The sequence below is a fragment of the Schistocerca cancellata genome, chromosome 7, assembly GCF_023864275.1.
Source record: "Schistocerca cancellata isolate TAMUIC-IGC-003103 chromosome 7, iqSchCanc2.1, whole genome shotgun sequence".
Lineage (NCBI taxonomy): Eukaryota > Metazoa > Arthropoda > Insecta > Orthoptera > Acrididae > Schistocerca > Schistocerca cancellata.
The window spans coordinates 609,974,527-609,993,755 of NC_064632.1; the positions used below are offsets into that span (position 1 = coordinate 609,974,527).

A 19,229-nucleotide genomic window follows, 5' to 3' on the forward strand; every position below is an offset into this window, starting at 1 on the left:
GGGAGTTTAATGCCCGGCGGAAGTGTTAAACTAAGAACAGTGTTCCTGAAGTCATTCTGTAGCAGTTCTGAACGTGTGGGGTGTCGCACTGTCCTCCTGGAATTCACCGAGTCTTCGGAATCCACCGTGCACACGAATGGAAGCAGGTGATCAGACAGGATGCTTACGTACGTGTGACCTGTCAGAGTCGTACCTAGAGCTATCGACAGCCCCATACTCCAACTGCACACGCCCCAAACCATTTCAGAGCCTCCACTGCTGACATCCAGGGCCCACGGATTCGTGAAGTTGTCTCCGTACCCGTACATGTCCAGTCGCTCGACACAGTTTCAAAGGGGACTCGTCCGACCGGGCAACACGTTTCCAGCCACCAACACTCCAGTGTCGGCGTTGACGGGCCCAGGTGAGGCGTAAAAAGCTTTGTGTCGTGCAGTCGTCGTGCAGTCGAGGACCTTAGACTCCGGAAGCCCACATCGATGATGTTCCGTTGAATGGTTCGCGCGCTCACACTTGTTGATGGCCAGCATTTACATATGCAGCAAATTGCGGAAGAGTTGCACTTCTGTCACGTTGAACGACTCTCTTAAGTCGTCGTTGGTCCCGTTCTTGCAGGGTGTTTCTCCGGCCGCAGCGATGTCGGAGATTTCATGTTTTGCCGCATTCCTGATATTCACGGTACGCTGATGAAATGGTCGTACGGGAAAATCCGCACTTCATCGCCACCTCGAAGACGCTGTGTCCCATCGCTCGTGGGCCGACTACAAGATCACTTTCAAACTCGCTTAAATCTTGATAACCTGCAATTGTAGCAGCAGTAACCATTCTAACAACAGCACCAGACACTTGTTTTCTTATATCGGCCTTGCCGACCGCCGTGCCGTATTCTGCCTCTTTACATATGCGACTATCTGAATAGGCATTCATATACCAGTTTCTTTGGCGATTCAGTATATAAATCTATGACTTTTCTAACGTTCTTAGTCACAGCGGAAAAGTTCTCTTTGCTGATGGCAGCAGTGTCATAGGCACTAAAAAAAACACAACTTCTTGCAGAGAAAATAAAATGAAACCCACAAGGAAGTTCACAATAAGTTAGTATAAAAGTAACTTAGAACGTAAAGAAAACAAACGCTATGAATTTAATTTTGAAGAAGGAAAATTATACTGTTCACTTAAATGTAAACGGCACCTTCACCAGGTTTTCTAACGAACACAAAATTTCTACTCATTCATTTACCAATCAGTTGTGCATGTCAAAAATAACATTAATAATTACTGCACAAACAGCACTGCCCATGACCATGTATCAAGATCTAAAAGAACTTACATTTACAGAGACAGAATAAACATAAAACTCAAACAGCATCTACTGGCAGGAAAGAAAACTCTAAAATAAATTATCCAAGAAGATTAAAGAGATCACTAAAACAAACTTGTTGAAAAAGGCAATTAAGAAGTGGCTGTTAAGCAATATATTCCATACAGTGAACGATTATTTTGATAACACTGAGTACAGCCTTGGTAAAAAAAAAATGTAACACAAATAAAAATAATAATGACAATAACAAAACGTCTATCATTTCATATAACACTTTCATCTTATTTTTTGCTTGCCTTTTCTGTGGAAAAACACACTCACAGAACTATGGAATGTGTTAAAACCTTATCCTCTTTCTGAGCACAACATCTCACTCATTATAGGCGGATGCTGATTCAGTTTTTACGTCTAACAAATATGAAGTTGCAGTACAGGAAACAGACCAAACATCGTCACTATCGTCTTCATATCAGCTGATAGTGTGTGTAGTGTCTACCTTGTATGTAGTGTGTGCAGTGACAAAGTGAGAAATGAATGAAAAGTATAGCACAAGCTTTTTACATTATTAAACAACTTATTTCCTACACAATATTGCACTACGGATAAACCGGATGAGATGGCACACTTTAAAAAGACTGGCCTTGTATTCAGCACAGTAAAGCCTCCGATTTTCACGCGACCATCCTGATTTAGGATTCTCGCGATCTCCCTTAACCACTTCAGGCTGGTTCCTACTACAAGGACACGGCCCCCCCCACATGTCCCAAACGAGATTTTTTTCAGTCCCCAATAAAAACAATTCACCTCTGATGTGTTTTAAAAATAACACAGCTTTGCACACCAGAAGTTAATTGTGATACAGCATATGTTTCAATGTCGAAGATACGAACATTCAGTACCGACAGGACCATCCGGTAAAAAATGTGTGTTCTACAGTTCATAGATGTCACAACGAGATAAGAGCAGGGAGCAGCCTGGAAAGAAAATGTGTACTACAGCCTCGGGTATATGAACGCAAACAAGAGGCGAGGATAGTCAGTGAGGAAAGTGCTCCGGAACCAGGAAAGAAGGTGTGTTCTGCAGTGCCAGAGATATCAGATCAGTGCTCCGTAGGAACAGGAGAAGTTGGGGACGAAAGCGTGATCTGCTGTCTCAGAGATATTAACGCTCGGTAGGAACAGGAGCAGCCAGGAAGACGGTGCGCTCTGCAGTCGCAGATGTATCAGCGCTCTGTACGAACAGGAGCTGCCGGAGAACAAAATGTATTCTGTAGTCTAGGAGACATCAACGCGCGATAGGAAGAGGAACCGCTGGCTGCTCCTGTTCCTACCGAGCGTTGATATCCTCCGAGGTAGCAGAACATGCTTTCGTCCCCAACTTCTCCTGTTCCTACAGAGCATTGATATCTCTGACACTACAGAACACACCTTCTTTCTTGGTTGCGGAACACTTTCCTCACTGGCTATCCCTGCTTCTACCAACTAGTGCCCTGTCTCTAACGAACTCCTCTCCGTTTCTTAACTTTTTAAAAATATTCTTGTGTGTCCTATTTTTTTCAATCGGATCGGCAGTTTGCCGCACCTTTCAACTGCAATCGTTTGGAGTTTTTCATCCACTAGTCCTGCACCAAGTTCGTCATAAAATTGTTTTTACTCTTCGCTTATATAACGAAGCAGTGTCCGTATACCAGTACCCTCGCAGACTTCATTACGACCCATACTCTTCCACAGGCTAGGCTGATGAGTGATCATACTGGCAGCCAAGTATCTGGGAGCGGTGCCATCACGCAAGCTGTAATTACAGATGAAATGCTTCGAGCTGCTCATGTTGAATTATATTTTTTAATTTCGAGATTGATATGTGCGTTTATCTTTTTCCACAAGCTTTGCCAAAACATTTGAAATAAAAAGACAAGTGATGTCAACACTTCTTTAACCAGAAACTTGCTGCTGTTTATTATCTCTAAATTGTGATGTATCATTCGGTCGTGCTTAATTAGCGAACTGTACTGGCGTTTTGTCTTTTGAGAGCGATTTCTGTCAGTCAGATAGAGGAGCACTCTGCCGTTACTCAGGCTCCTTTTCAACTTTATACATCACTTTCTTCCACTGCTAGACGACGCTTGACGAATACCAGTAGTCCGTTCCCTGGTTACCCACAAGGTAAGAATCAGCGGGAATGCAGGATTTTCCTACTTATCGTCGCTAGAATGGTTCGCCCCATTGAGGGCCTTTACATGCAGTGTTGCAGACTCCATTATTCTACAAGTCACAAAGATGAGTAAACCTTTTTAACTCATTTGTGTTGACTTTTTACTAATTTACTAGAGTATTGTAGAACCTTCGCTCTCCTTTCTTTTTACCTGACCCTGAGGCATAGCTGCGTAATGGTGGAAGGGAGAATCTGCGTTAGAGGTGTAGTGCACCAGGAGCCGTTTCACCAACTCACAAACTCATCCTACCGAGACAACAGGGGCAACTCGGCGTCCACAGCAATAGCACATAAAATGGTGACTTGGCGTCACTCGAGTGGCTTCAGGGCAATCGACGCTGTCTTTCAGCACCCACCCACGCGCAAAGGAACCGAGTTGTGTGAAGACTGATCGAGATGCTAATTAGCAGGTCCACCTCGGAACAGATCGGGAAAGGGCGACCGAAATAAATCTTATTAAACGAAGCTACAGACATCATGATATCATATTTCAGAGAATTACAGATACCACACAGGCAATGGACCACCGTCCCCATACCAAAAACGCCCAGGTTGCATTCCAGGGGCAAGTGACAATGTTTTTGGACGAAGTCCGTATTCGACTGCAATATCTGAAAATAGACGTACTAATAGTGGACGTGTGGATCTCAGTGGTTTTCCTAGAAATAGAAGCAAAAATTTAAAAAATTAATCAACATATATGGTGTGCAGAAACGGTCTCAGTCCGGGCCTGGGCTAACGTTTAAATGTCGAGTAATGTTGCAAAATAATACTTGTCGTACTACATTAAAGCGCCAAAGAAACTGGTATACGCATGCGCATTGAAATATGCACATTGAGATATGTAAAGAGGCGGAATACACCGCTGTGGTCGGCAACGCCTATATAAGACAAGTGTCTGCCGCAGTTGGATCGGTTACTGCTGCTAGAACGACAGGTCACCAAGATTTAAGTGAATCTGAACGTCGTGTTATTGTAGGCGAACGAGCGATGGGTCGCAGCATTCACAAGTACCGAAGAAGTGAGGATTTTCGCGAACGACCGCTTCACAAGTGCACTGTGACTATGAGAAATCCGGTAAAACATCAAATCTCCCGGCATCGCTGCGGCCGGGAAAAGATCCTGCAAGAACGGGACCAACGCCGACTGAAGAGAATCCTTCAACTTGCCAGAAGCGCAACCCCTCCCCAAATTGCTGTAGATTTCAACGCTCGGCCATCAACAAGTGTCTGCGTGCAAACGACTCAAAGAAACATCGTCGATATGGGCTTTTGGAGCCGAAGGTCCAGTCGTGTACCCTTGATGACAGCACGACAAAAAGCTTTACGCCTCCCACGGGCCCGTCGACACAGACATTGGATGGTATTAATGGTTCAAATGGCTCTGAGCACTATGCGACGTAACTTCTGAGGTCATCAGTCCCCTAGAACTCAGAACTAGTTAAACCTAACTAACCTAAGGACACGACATACATCCATGGCAGAGGCAGGATTCGAAGCTGCGACCGTAACGGTCGCGCGGTTCCAGACTAAAGCGCGTAAAACCGGTCGGCCACTACGGCCGGCCCCGACATTGGACTGCTGATGACTAGAAACATGTTGCCTGGTCGTACGAGTCTCACCTGAAATTTTATAGAGCGGATGGACGTGTACGGGTACGGAGTCAACGTCACGAAGCCACGGACGGTGCACGTCAGCAGGGGCTTCTCAAGCTGGTGGAGGCTCTATAACGGTGTGTGTCGTACGCACCTGGAGTGATACGGCATCCGTGGCACGTCTAGATAACGACTCTGACAGGTTTCACGTACGTAAGCATCTTATCTAAATCACCCGCATCCATTCATATACTTTGTGCATTCCGACGGATTGGGAAATTTCAGCAGGACAATGCGACACCCCACACGTAGAGAATTGCTAGAGTGGCTCCAGGAACGCTCTTCTGAGTTAAACAGTTCCGCTGGCCACCGGAGCCCCTAGAAATCTCTGCGACGCCTCGCAACGTGCTGTTCAGAAGAGATCTCCACTCCCTCTTACGGATTAACCGACAGCCCTGCAGGCTTTGTGTGTCAGCAGGACTCGAGACATTAGTCGAGTTCGTGCCTCGTCGTGTCGCGGCACTCGTGTGTACTGTTGGGGGCCCTACACGATATAAGGCCGGTGTACCAGTTTCTTGGGCTCTTCGTTGTAGGTGCTGTAGTAGTGGATACTTGTTACGAACTTGTGAGACATTCTGAGGGACGTAAACTGTTTTATTTATTGGAAAGTCACCCAGCCGAACTGAGGCCGTGTCACTGCGGACTGCCGTAGCGGGTAGGTACGTTCGGAAGGGAGAGGCGCGGCGACTGACCGTGACGTTGACGACGGCCTCGCCGGCGGCGAGCCCGGCGCGCGCCAGCACGCGCAGGCTGTAGCGCGCCACGCGCTCGCGGTCCAGCGGGCCGCGCGTGCTCAGCACGCCCGACGCCGCGTCCACGGCGAAGCTGCCCTCCGGGTCCCCCGCGACGACGGCGTACGTCACGGCCCGGTGGGCGCGCGCCACGCGCACGCGGCCCACCACGCGGCCGCCCGCCGCCGGCGCCGCCGCCGCCGCCTCCCAGCCGTCGTCCTCGGCGACCTCGAAGTGGTAGCCGGCGGCCGAGTCGAACTCGAGGGCGGCGAGGCGCGCGCTCGCCACCAGCTCCACCGTCGCGTCCGGGTCTGCGCGCCGGCCGCCGCCGTCGCGCGCCGACACGCGCAGCCGCCACACCGGGCCGCCGCCGCCGGCGCCGCCTCCGGCGTCGTCGACGTCGTCGTCGCCCCCGGCGTCCTCCGGCGGCGGCAGCGGCGCGCGCAGCGTGACGGCGCCGGAGCGCGGCTCGACGGCGAAGAGCGCGGCGTCGCCCGCCTCCAGCGCGAAGCGCAGCTCGGCGTTGGCGCCCTCGTCGCGGTCGCTCGCCGACACCTGCAACCCCACGGCCGATGCAGCGTCCGCGCGCCGGTGCGACTTCGGAAAACAGTTGCCACATACGGAAAGCGCTACACCACAAACTCATCAAACACTCGCGAGGGAACTTTATAAGACGTGTAATCGGACGGACGGATGGAGACGGTGGTAAGTAAGGGCGCACGACGGTAAGGTCCTTTGCGCCAGTGCAAAAATAGAGTAGGACGACTAAAATTCCCAGTAGAGAAAGATAAAGCGGCAAGTAATATACCTGTAACAAAGGGTGGAAGACTGTGCGCGGACCCACACCGAAGCAGGGGATGAAGCGTGGCGTCAGTAGTAAAACATTAACGACACAGGAAGAAAGTGGTAGAAGGAGCTAAATGAATAGGTGGCCGGTTGACCGTAAGCAGAAAGAGGAGGAGCCAGCCACTCTGAAACACACTAAAAGCTCCAGCCTATAACTTTACACCAGAGTCCAGACACGTCGCAAAACTTTAAAATCCTAGTAACACTCATCTCGTCATCGGCTAAAATAGAGGGCAGATCCCACCAATTTTTGCTGCTGCCTTTGCATTCAATCTTTTAAAATGTGGCGGATAGAGACGTGTACAGCACAAGCGTCACAGAACGGGGGACCCTCCCGCCGTAATACAAAGCTACGTGTGGGAGGACAGTGCCCATTTCTAACAAGAGTGAGTGCGACTTCATCCCGCCTGAGCAACTGGTGGGAGGAACGCCACGGCCGGATGTTGGCTTCGCCGGCCGCTCCTCCTCCTCCCTCACCAGCATGCACTTCCTGTGCACGGGAACAGGAGCTGCAGCCCGATCGGCCTGTTCACGTGCAAGCGGCAGCACTCTTCCCCCCGACAGTCGATAGCAGTGTAACAAAGCAGCTACGGAAGCGAAGAGAGCCTTCATCACAGATTTAAGTCGAGTCGAACCCTGCTTGAGAAAAGTGAGGTGAACGAAGTGAAACTGATCGAGGGAGAGCTGCTTCTTTTTACACATTCATCTTAGCAGCCGTCACTGGACGTCAGTTCTGTGTAGTGTGTTACGTCTCGTATAGTGTCAACGAGTTACAACAGTACGATAATGAACTACAATGTCCGCTATGGCCGGGACTCGAAATGGTAACCATTACACCATGGCAGCACTATGGTCGGTACTGCTGCACGATCTACCCAAGTCGAGTTCCCTCCTCCAACACAAACTTCAATTCATATCTTCAGCCAATTGTCGCAAATTTTTAATCATTTCTTCTGCTTTCATCATTATCGTAGATAAACATGAGATTTAAATGTCTCGGGGAAGATTTAGTTATAAGATGTTAAAACAGTGTACGATGTGCTTACGTTGTTGCGTAAAAACAGCGAAGCATGTTTGACTTATTACAATGACTGTACCGTATTTACAAATGGTGGCTCGATGTCACTAAAAACCAGTTCTACTCGAGTATGTGGATGTGGCTTTTACGCATAAATTGACTTCCGATTCTCTTTCTCTGTAAGTTTGGTGCGCTTTCTGTGGCAAGATACATCTGTCTTACTGTTTTCTGCTCTGAACATGGTCGTCATAGACCTAAATTAATTAGCCATTGTAAAATATTCTAGCCCGTAACTGAAATAAACTTGAGACACCTTTTCTGGAGCCGGCCGCGGTGGCCGTGCGGTTCTGCCGCTGCAGTCCGGAACCGCGGGACTGCTACGGTCGCAGGTTCGAATCCTGCCTCGGGCATGGGTGTGTGTGATGTCCTTAGGTTAGTTAGGTTTAAGTAGTTATACGTTCTAGGGGACTTATAACCTAAGATGTTGAGTCCCATAGTGCTCAGAGCCATTTGAACCATTTGAACTTTTCCTGGACTACTGTGGGTTACTACCGTCACTATGTCGGAAATGGTCAATGTGAGGAACGTTCAATGAATTTGAAAATAAAATTTTGCCTTCGGATCTGAGTAAAAAACCAAACAAGTTTTGGTCTTACGTAAATTTACTCGGTCGCTGGACCAACGAAAGGTAACAGTCGACAGCAAAAATGCCCAGATCATTCCAGTTTTCTAGAATGGTCGACAGATACATGCATCTAAATGCGTGCGTCCAACTATACTCCTCCATTTCTCACGTCCATCTGTTCTAGATTTATCGACCGTACTCTGTGCTCTGTTCGTCCATGAAATTCAGATTCCCGCGGCCATTGCCGAACAGGTTGATAGCATGTTTCTGATGTCAGAGAGCCATTAACAACTGTCCGCACTGTAGTTTAGTGGACAAAATATGAGCTTACCTAGAGTGGGGGCAGATCTGATAGCATGCAGGACTCACTTGGAGACAGAAACCACAAAACAGAATCGACAGACATACACGTAGTTGCAGGACTATCCTAAGGGGGTGTGGCAGGGTTTTACTGTTTAACAACGCGGATATCGCCGCAAATTCCATGAGTTTGTTCGCAGACGACGTGCTCTATGTAACAAGGTAACAACGCCACAAAACTAGCGAAATGCACCGACATCAGCAGTGGATCGGTCATTGGCAGCTCACATTGAACGTAAACAACTGCAGCGTATGAAACGTCCTGACACATTTAAACTTTGCGCCGGACCTAGACTGGAGTCTCCCTGCTGCACAGTGAAAATTTCAATCTCGAGACATCCCCTAGGCTGGGACTAAGCCATGTCTCTGCAATATCCCTTCTTTCGGGAGTGCTAGTCTTGCAAGTTTTGCAGTAGAGCTTCTGTGAAGTTTGGAAGGTAGGAGATGCTATGAGGAGAGGTCGTGAGTTGTGGTTCGGTAGCTCACTTGACCGAGGAAGTCAAAGGACCCCTCATCTTCTCGGTCTGGCACACATTTTTAATCTGTCACGAAGTTTCAAAAATGGCTCTGAGCACTATGGGACTCAACATCTTAGGTCATAAGTCCCCTAGAACTTAGAACCACTTAAACCTAACTAACCTAAGGACATCACACACACCCATGCCCGAGGCAGGATTCGAACCTGCGACCGTAGCAGTCCCGCGGTTCCGGACTGCAGCGCCAGAACCGCTAGACCACCGCGGCCGGCTCACGAAGTTTCATATCAGCGCACACTCCGCTACAGTGTGGAAATTTCATCCTGTAACTGTAACGTATTACATAGAAATAGGCAAAGAGGCCCAAAATAGTTCTGTAGGGAGCACATTATGCTCATGTGGGAGCGATCTAGATGGTTGTAAAACAATAAACTTGTAGCCAAGATCGCAGGAATTCTTTTTATTCCATGATTACCGGTTTCGGCGAAACTAAAGCCGCCATGATCGGATCTAGGGAGGACAGAAAACACTAATAAAAATGGGCTCGGAATCCGCTTATATAACATGTATACATATAAATTTTTGTACATACCTTAGGACACATATAGGTTACAACATCAAGGCAAACAATGGTGATATTAACAGTTGCCTATAACACGCAGACCTTACAAAATTGTCGTAAGTAGCACATAGGCGTCCAACAGAGATGACATTATAAATATTACGTGTCTCCATCACATACAAGCTTGACATTCTAGAAAACATTCAAATTTATAGAAACAAAAAAAGATACTCTAACTTATTGCTTAATGATCAACTCGAATCTGCAGACCATAATTTCTTTAGTATTTTTGACGAGACACCAAATATTTGACGTCAAGGCAGGATTCCACATAAAACAAGTTTGTTACTAAAAAAAGAGACACAGTGCATATCGTCGACATTTGCAGTGTTCAGTAGATATTTTCTGTGCAGTACAGATACAAACACGAATGAGGATAATGAAATCAAATGACTGACATAACTCAAAAAAATACCGTGAACAATCTCCAACATTTTGTCAATGGATCTTCCGCCTTCCCCGAGTTATAAATATAGCTTATTTGCCTCGTCTGTCGCAAGCCAGCCATAACGCTACGTAAAAGTCAACGTAAAGGACTTGTGAGATCAGTGCGCGTCTTTTGAACAAGTCCGACAGGAGAGCTGTTTATTGAAACTTCCTGGCAGATTAAAATTGTGTACCGGACCGAGACTCCAACTCGGGACCTTTGCCTTTCGCGGGCAAGTGCTCTACCAACTGAGCTACCCAAGCACGGCTCACGACCCCTCCTCACAGCTCTAATTCCGCCAGTACCTCGTCTCTTCCAGCTCGTGTGAAGTTTGTAAGGTAGGAGACGAGGCCTGGGATTGCAAGACTACTCCCTCCCTCCCTCCCAGGTGCTCCTGTTCCTATTGGCTATCTAGGTTGGTGGCGCAGCGATCGAAGCTCTGGACTCACGGTAGCAAGAAAGCATGTTCAGCTGTCCAGATTTCAGGTGCTCGTACTTTGCCTCATTCGCTTCAGACCAGTGATGGTCAAACAGCGGCCCCTGGACCGAATGCGGCTCGTATCAGCTATTCCCGCGGCCCGCGGTTCTCAGCCGTACTTTATAACACGTGTAATATGCTTCTAGCAACTAACAACAGAAGCCAAAAATATCTATTAACGTTAACAGCGTCTTAAGAGTGTATTTTTCTTGCTCAGTAACAAACAAAAATACTTGCAGAGACACTACTATTTTGAGATGTGCTTAATACCAGTTGACGTTGATGAATTCGGCCACGAGCTGAACAATGTTTGCCGCTTACGTCAGGGCCAGAGAGGTACGTAGTGCGGCCACTGACGTGTCAAGTGAAGGGAGAGGGGTAGTACTGCACCGTACTGTACTGTTTGTCTTCCAGTGACAACTTGCGAGCGCGCGCAACTAGCACGGGTCATCCGTCGTGGTATAAATGTCAAACGGAAGTGACACGGGTTCGTGAATGCACATTATGAAGACGCTCGGCTTCAAACGTGGTACAAGACTGTAGCAAGAAATATGAAATCAAATTAAGGTCGTTGTAACACGATGCATTGAGAAAAGAAAAATGCCATTCAAAATATTCAGTAACCATTTGTGAACGTGCCTCATATTGCAATACTGCTATGAACTCATATAACATAATAATTTGTGTAGGTTACCAATCAATAGTACGTTTGGTATGGGACGGTGCGGTAAAATAGCCAGGACGAGAAAAAATAACAGTTACTTATTTTTTGCCCTGAACTGTGCTGGTGCCTGCCTAATACACAGCGCTGTTGTCATCAGTGAGACAGACGAAGCTTTTTCGATATTTTTTACTAAAAACTTGTTTGTTTTTGAGTCGTCTGTTGTGAGACAAGCCGTTCATATTGTTCTTGTAACTTCACTTGTGCGAAGAGTAATAACTTTTTACAGTATCAGTGTTGAAACAACGTCCTTTGTGGTCTAGAAATGTAGGTCCTTGTTATTTATTTCATTTAGATAGTTCCTTCTTAGGGTCACTTATGCTGACACGGCGTCCGAACGGGAAAAAGTCACCACACATTCGTCGGGAAAAGTGGCCCAGGTGTCACTCGAATGAGAATGAATTACTTTCAAAAAACAGACAGAATATAACAAATAAAACTGACTTCCAAACACATTTATATACCAAGCTATCATACACCATTTTATCTCTTTGTGACAATTTTCAATTAATAAGGATACATTACTGATAGACGTCTCGGTTGTGCTATATTTGGTTTGATACAAAAGTCCGATAGAAAACGGTCTTCTGCAGGCGCTTCGTATTGTTTCAGATAATATGGCTGAAGATACCTAGAAAATGTGACAGGAAATCAGAAAAAAACAAGAAAGGGGTCCTGCTGCAATGACTTTGGCCACAGTACTCGCATTAGGTACGCAAAGTTGATCACTACGTAAGTCTTCAGAAATGATACATGTAGTTCCAATACATTATTTTATTTTTTTACTTTAAAATATTTGGTGTAATACCTTATCATATGCAGGTACAAAACATGTTAGTGGTGAGCTACTATCACTAACCACGGTTTGGTGAAAATAGAATTTCTCTACGGGCGGCCACTGCACTGCCTCCCCCCTCTCCCCACCACAATCCCTTCCCCCACATACGTCCCGAGGTGCTGCCCGACATCGTAAATATTGGCTCACACATAAAGAGAGTTTGACGACCACTGCTTTAGACGAAAGCCTAGCTGCTGTTAGGGAAAGGACACACGGTTGTTCTGTCGGAATTCGCGCTCGGTCCATAATGGCCTCGTTATCAAGTGAAGGTTAATCTCTTTCTTATCACAACCACATACAGTAAATTATATGAACCATGAGTTTTATGTAATAAACTGATTGTAAGTTTATTATTGAAATGCTTTTGTTTGGTTACCATTATCATAATTATTACTTTTAGTTCGTCACGTACAAGTACTACTTCATTTAGTTCTCTTGGTATTCAGCTATTGGTCATTTAATTAAATGATATACACACACGTATATCACAATTAAATGATAATACCGTGACTCAATTTGATTTTGAAGAACCCACAAAATTTAAGAGAATTTGCGGAAATCACTGCATTTGTCTCTGAAGGTCCCGCCGTTAGCTGCAACTCTGCTAAATGACATATGATCTCCTGAACCTGTATATTGCATTTACTCTCACCCACAGAATCCTCGGAGCCTGTACAGTATTAGTGCAATTGTAGCACTCCGTCGACTCATGTATGTCCTAACGAGGCGAGATACGTAGATTTCCACAGCATACCAACGGGTTATTAATTCTCCCGATGAAGTGACGTGCTTGTAGAGTAACCAGTGAACATCCACATATCAATGTACGAAAATCCTATGACAATACTCAACATACACACTCAGATCAGTAACTTATAGACAAAAAAATGGGGACTACTGAAGAACGGGATAAAACCACCACCACCTAAAGAGAAGGCCGCGGCGCGCTCTTGTGACGTCACGCAAAGCGGGCTAGGGTTGGCTTGGCGCTGCGCTTAAAGAATCGAGACGCACGGCCTGCAAATCTTTGTCAAACGGTTTTACAGAACCTATTCCGTAAAAAATAATTAATTTCTGAAATACTTTTAGCTTTATATGGCAGCTTCATGATGAAGTGCCAATCATTTCGATAATGGTCATAACTATTGTGGTATTTCACAGATGAGTATCAAATTTGAGAACGTTGCCATCAAAATTAGGGATCGCTATGAATTTGTGTTTCATGCATATTACACATTATATTGCTGAGTATGAAATACAGATGCGGTTTTGAAATTTTCGTAAAACTTTGGATCAATATCTGCTTCCAATCTCGAAAAAATTGAGCATCTGCAGCAACTTCACTTCCGATCGCAACGCGCGGGAATGAAATATTCATAACGCCTGTCATATCTCGTAAACCGCTGGAGATAACGAAACGAGATCTTGGCAAATGATACCACGCAAAGAGGAGAGTACTTTGCCGAATGGTTAAAATAAGTAACTTTATCAATCGCGATATAGCAGAAACTATAGTTTATAATTCTTTTTTACCGGTAATGTAATTGCATAAGACTTATCAATAGCCAGTGAAAACGTACGAGTGCGGGATGTAAATAATATTGCGATAAAACAAGGTACATTTGTGAAAAATGCACTGTGATAAAGTACATTCTTTCTGGACCAGACAACTATTATTTACACTCACTTGAAAAATTCTGCACTAATACAGTGTATAATATTAAATTCCTCTGCCTTTAGTATCCTAAATACGTATTGTGTAGCTGTTTATAGAGCTCCCTCAGGAAAGCTGAGTACATTCCCCAAGCAAACAATCACTTTTAACTCACCTCACATAAACAATTATGCATTGTTATTGTAATGTAAATTTTCTTTCCTGTAAAAATATGGCAGATTTTGAGCATAAGTCAACAGTGAAAATCTACAAACCTTGAGCAGACATTTGCAGCAGTTGGAATGAGACAATGTGTCAAGCTAAAAACGTCAATAACAAATTTAACCTATTTCTAGATTAATTTTTTCCATTGTTTGACACATCGAAAAATAAAACAGATATGCTTCATACAGAGAGATCGCTTTTAAACATGAAAACAGCACTTTCAACATTCGTTAGCACTCATGCTAACTAATGCGAGAGTGAAAAACAACACCCACTCACAAATAGAAAATAAAGCGTAACGGTAATGCGTAACAAAATACTAACTGCAGAGAAATTTAAACACGAATAAAAAGTAACACGAGCCACAAATTTATATTTTGTTTTCAAAATCAAAATGAAGCCACTTGATAACGAATACTAGGCCTATTTACTGCGAACTTTTGCTCACAATTTTAGTCAAATGTATCCAAAATGCAAGATATTCCACCAGAAAAAAATAACAATTGTACTAGGTATATAGTTTTTACGTACCTTCGTGTGCTCAGTGGGTTGGAAATTGCCCCGATGAATCGCCGAAACACATTTCCAACGCAGATTCGCATCTTTCGGAAAGGAAAACAACATTACTTTCGGTCGAGTTCCGTAATTCCCACGACACCTTGGCACACAACACTTGTAAACCATGTTCACAGTAGCTTCACTACACGTAAACACTGTAATCGCTAGTTTTAAGCACGAATATAGCTCTCGATCCAACAAACGTGTAGATAAACAAACGCTTCGAAACACAACATGGTGGCCCGCTTGGAGTGACGTCACGACCTGCTATGAATTTCGCGCCGCGGCCTTGTCTCTAGGTGGTGGTGATAAAACCCGGTCGGCTTTGACCACTGACGACAAAATTTGTCAGAGATGATTTATTACACTGATTTGACAGCAAAGACAAATGTTCATAAACAAAGGAATGCTAGAGAGAAAACAAATGGTAAACGTATATAACGTCCATTAATATTTCGAACATAATGTTAAGGATATACCTTGTTTGAGTCCTAGTACTTCTGTAAAACAATAAGAAAAAAAGGGGGATAGAAATAACGGTAGCATGGAATACCTCTGTTGATATAGTACGTAAAGAAATATGAATGTTTTAGTTGGACCACTTCTTTCACTTTGTGATAGATGGCGCTGTAATAGTCACAAACATATGACTCTCAATTTTAGACGAACAGTTGGTAACAGGTAGGTTTTTTAAAATTAAAATACGGAACGTAGGTACTTTTGAACATTTTCTTTCGGTTGTTCCAATGTGATACATCCACCTTTGTGAACTTATCATTTCTGAGAACGAATGCTGTTACAGCGTGATTACCTGTAAATACCACATTAATGCAATAAATGCTCAAAATGATGTCCGTCAACCTCAGTGCATTTAGCAATACGTGTAACGACATTCCTCTCAACAGCGAGTGGTTCGCCTTCCGTAATGTTTGCACATGCATTGCAAATGCGCTGACGCATGTTGTCAGACGTTGTCGGTGGATCACGATAGCGAATATCCTTCAACTTTCCCCACAGAAAGATATCCGGGGACGTCAGATCCGGTGAACGTGCTTCGACGACCAATCCACCTGTCATGAAATATGCTATTCAATACCGTTTCAACCGCACGCGAGCTATGTGCCGAACATCCATCATGCTGGAAGTACATCACCATTCTGTCATGCAGTGAAACATCTTGTAGTAACATCGGTAGAACATTACGTTGGAAATCAGCATACATTGCACCATTTACATTGCCATCGACAAAATGGGGGCCAATTATCCTTCCTCCCATAATGCCGCACCATACATTAACCCGCCAAGGTCGCTGATGTGCCACTTGTCGTAGCCATCCTGGATTTTCCGTTGCTCAATAGTGCATATTATGCCGGTTTACGTCACTGCTGTTGGTGAATAACGCTTCGTCGCTAAACAGAACGTGTGCAAAAAATCTGTCATCGTCACGTAATTTCTCTTGTGCCCAGTGGCAGAACTGTACACGACGTACAAAGTCGTCGCCATGCAATTCCTGGTGCATAGAAATATGGTTCGGGTGCAATCCATGTTGATGTAGCATTCTCAACACCGACGTTTTTGAGATTCCCGATTCTCGCGCAGTTTGTCTGCTACTGATGTACGGATTAGCCGCGACAGCAGCTAAAACACCTACTTGGGCATCATCATTTTTTTGCAGGTCGTAATTGACGTTTCACATGTGGCTAAACATTTCCTGTTTCCTTAAATAACGTAGCCGCGCGGGATTAGCCGAGCGGTCTCAGGAACTGCAGTCATGGCCTATGCGGCTGATCCCGGCGGAGGTTCGAGTCCTCCCTTGGGCATGGGTGTGTGTGTATGTCCTTAGGATAATTTACGTTAATTAGTGTGTAAGCTTAGGGACTGATGACCTTAGCAGTTAAGTCCCATAAGATTTCACACACATTTTATTTTATTTTTTTTAAATACCGTAACTATCCGGCGAACGGTCCGGACACTTGGATGTTGTCGTCCAGGAAACCGAGCAGCGTACATAACACACGCCCGTTGGACATTTTGATCACACTAGCCATACATCAACACGATATCGACCTTTTCCGCAATTGGTAAACGGTCCATTTTAACACGGGTAATGTATAACGAAGCAAATACCGTCCACACTGGCGGAATGTTAGGTGACACCATGTACTTGTACGTTTGAACTATGACAGCGCCCTCTATCACAAAGCGAAAAAAGTGGTCCAACTGACATATGGTCACGACACATTACAGATACGTAGAAAAACTCATAAAGTTTTGTTCGGCTGAAGCCGCACTTCAGGTTTCTGCCGCCAGAGCGCTCGAGAGCGCAGTGAGACAAAATGGCGACAGGAGCCGAGAAAGCGTATGTCGTGCTTGAAATGCACTCACATCAGTCGATCATAACAGTGCAACGACGATTCAGGACGAAATTCAACAAAGATCCACCAACTGCTAACTCCATTCGGCGATGGTATGCGCAGTTTAAAGCTTCTGGATGCCTCTGTAAGGGGAAATCAACGGGTCGGCCTGCAGTGAGCGAAGAAACGGTTGAACGCGTGCGGGCAAGTTTCACGCGTAGCCCGCGGAAGTCGGCAGGGAGCTAAACGTACCACAGCCGACGGTTTGGAAAATCTTACGGAAAAGGCTAAAGCAGAAGCCTTACCGTTTACAATTGCTACAAGCCCTGACACCCGATGACAAAGTCAAACGTTTTGAATTTTCGGCGCGGTTGCAACAGCTCATGGAAGAGGATGCGTTCAGTGCGAAACTTGTTTTCAGTGATGAAGCAACATTTTTTCTTAATGGTGAAGTGAACAGACACAATGTGCGAATCTGGGCGGTAGAGAATCCTCAGGCATTCGTGCAGCATATTCGCAATTCACCAAAAGTTAACGTGTTTTGTGCAATCTCACGGTTTAAAGTTTACGGCCCCTTTTTCTTCTGCGAAAAAAACGTTACAGGACACGTGTATCTGGACATGCTGGAAAACTGGCTCATGCCACAACTGGAGACCGACAGCGCCGACTTCATCTTTCAGCAGGATGGTGCTCCACCGCACTTCCATCATGATGTTCGGCATTTCTTAAACAGGAGATTGGAAAACCGATGGATCGGTCGTGGTGGAGATCATGATCAGCAATTCATGTCATTGCCTCCACGCTCTCCCGACTTAACCCATGTGATTTCTTTCTGTGGGGTTATGTGAAAGATTCAGTGTTTAAACCTCCTCTACCAAGAAACGTGCCAGAACTGCGAGTTCGCATCAACGATGCTTTCGAACTCAATGATGGGGACATGCTGCGCCGAGTGTGGGAGGAACTTGATTATCGGCTTGATGTCTGCCGAATCACTAAAGGGGCACATATCGAACATTTGTGAATGCCTAAAAAACTTTTTGAGTTTTTGTATGTGTGTGCAAAGCATTGTGAAAATATCTCAAATAATAAAGTTACTGTAGAGCTGTGAAATCGCTTCAATCATTTGTAATAACCCTGTATTCTTCAGCTGACCTGTATACGTCAACTGAACTACGGGATGTAAATTTTACGTATGTCGGTCCTTTCGCTGTCAATAGTGCTGATATAGACAGGAAAAAATCGTAGTGATACAAGTACTAGAAAAGGGAAAAAGAGCAATAACTGCAAAATTTGTTTTCTGTACTGCAGCCGAACCCATATCTAACGCAGAACAATATACGGTAATATGACAAAGAAATACTTCAAAATTGACAAATTCAGTACAACATAAAAATAAAAAACTAAACTTGGCATACGCAAACTCCTCCGTAAAAAACCAAAAGCTTGGCTTGAAGGACGTCAATAAAAATCACATACACGAGGAACACAAATTCACGAAAAAACAACACATACATACAAAAATATAAACCAAGAAGTTCACATCAACGAAATGAAGAGAAATAATAAAAAAAACCACAGAAGAAAATTACCTAAAATAAGAAAAATGAACACCGATGGATCAACCACAAAAAATCCAAATCAATATTTAACCATCCCGAGCAAACCTACTTTTTCCCTTAATCATCGGTTACCCACCCCACCCGCCATATCAGCCTGAAATCAACAAACAAATTTTGGACTATACATTTGCCTAACACTTTAAAGGAATCACTTGAACAGGCAATATGTATCGGGAACTCTACGCCTCCGTGAATATTCGTCTAAATGGCTCTGTAGTGTCAAAATGCGTCGTTTCTCCCTGCCTAAAACAGATTTTATGGCTGACCTATAACCTTCTATACTAATAGTACAAAACCCAGTTGATGGAGATCTAAACTCAACATTATGATTGACGACAAGATGCTGAAAACCCCTATTCCCCAAAGCCCTGTATGAAGAAAAACCATGGGAAATAACTACAGAACCCTCTGCAACATGATCTACAATAATTTCACCAACACTTTAAAACTACATCAACACATTCTGGACCTGAAGTTAGAACTTCTCAAACCTG

General features: G+C 44.8%; 1 protein-coding gene across 1 annotated transcript in view; it reads right to left on the reverse strand.

Annotated features, from left to right (window-relative positions):
- The window catches only part of LOC126092942 (cadherin-related tumor suppressor-like), a 103,303-nt gene that overhangs the window by 15,016 nt on the left and 69,058 nt on the right, over nt 1-19,229 (reverse strand). The window contains exon 5 of the mRNA XM_049908672.1: nt 5,876-6,511. Coding sequence (XP_049764629.1) covers nt 5,876-6,511 — 636 coding nt within the window. The remainder of the gene's footprint in view (nt 1-5,875; nt 6,512-19,229) is intronic.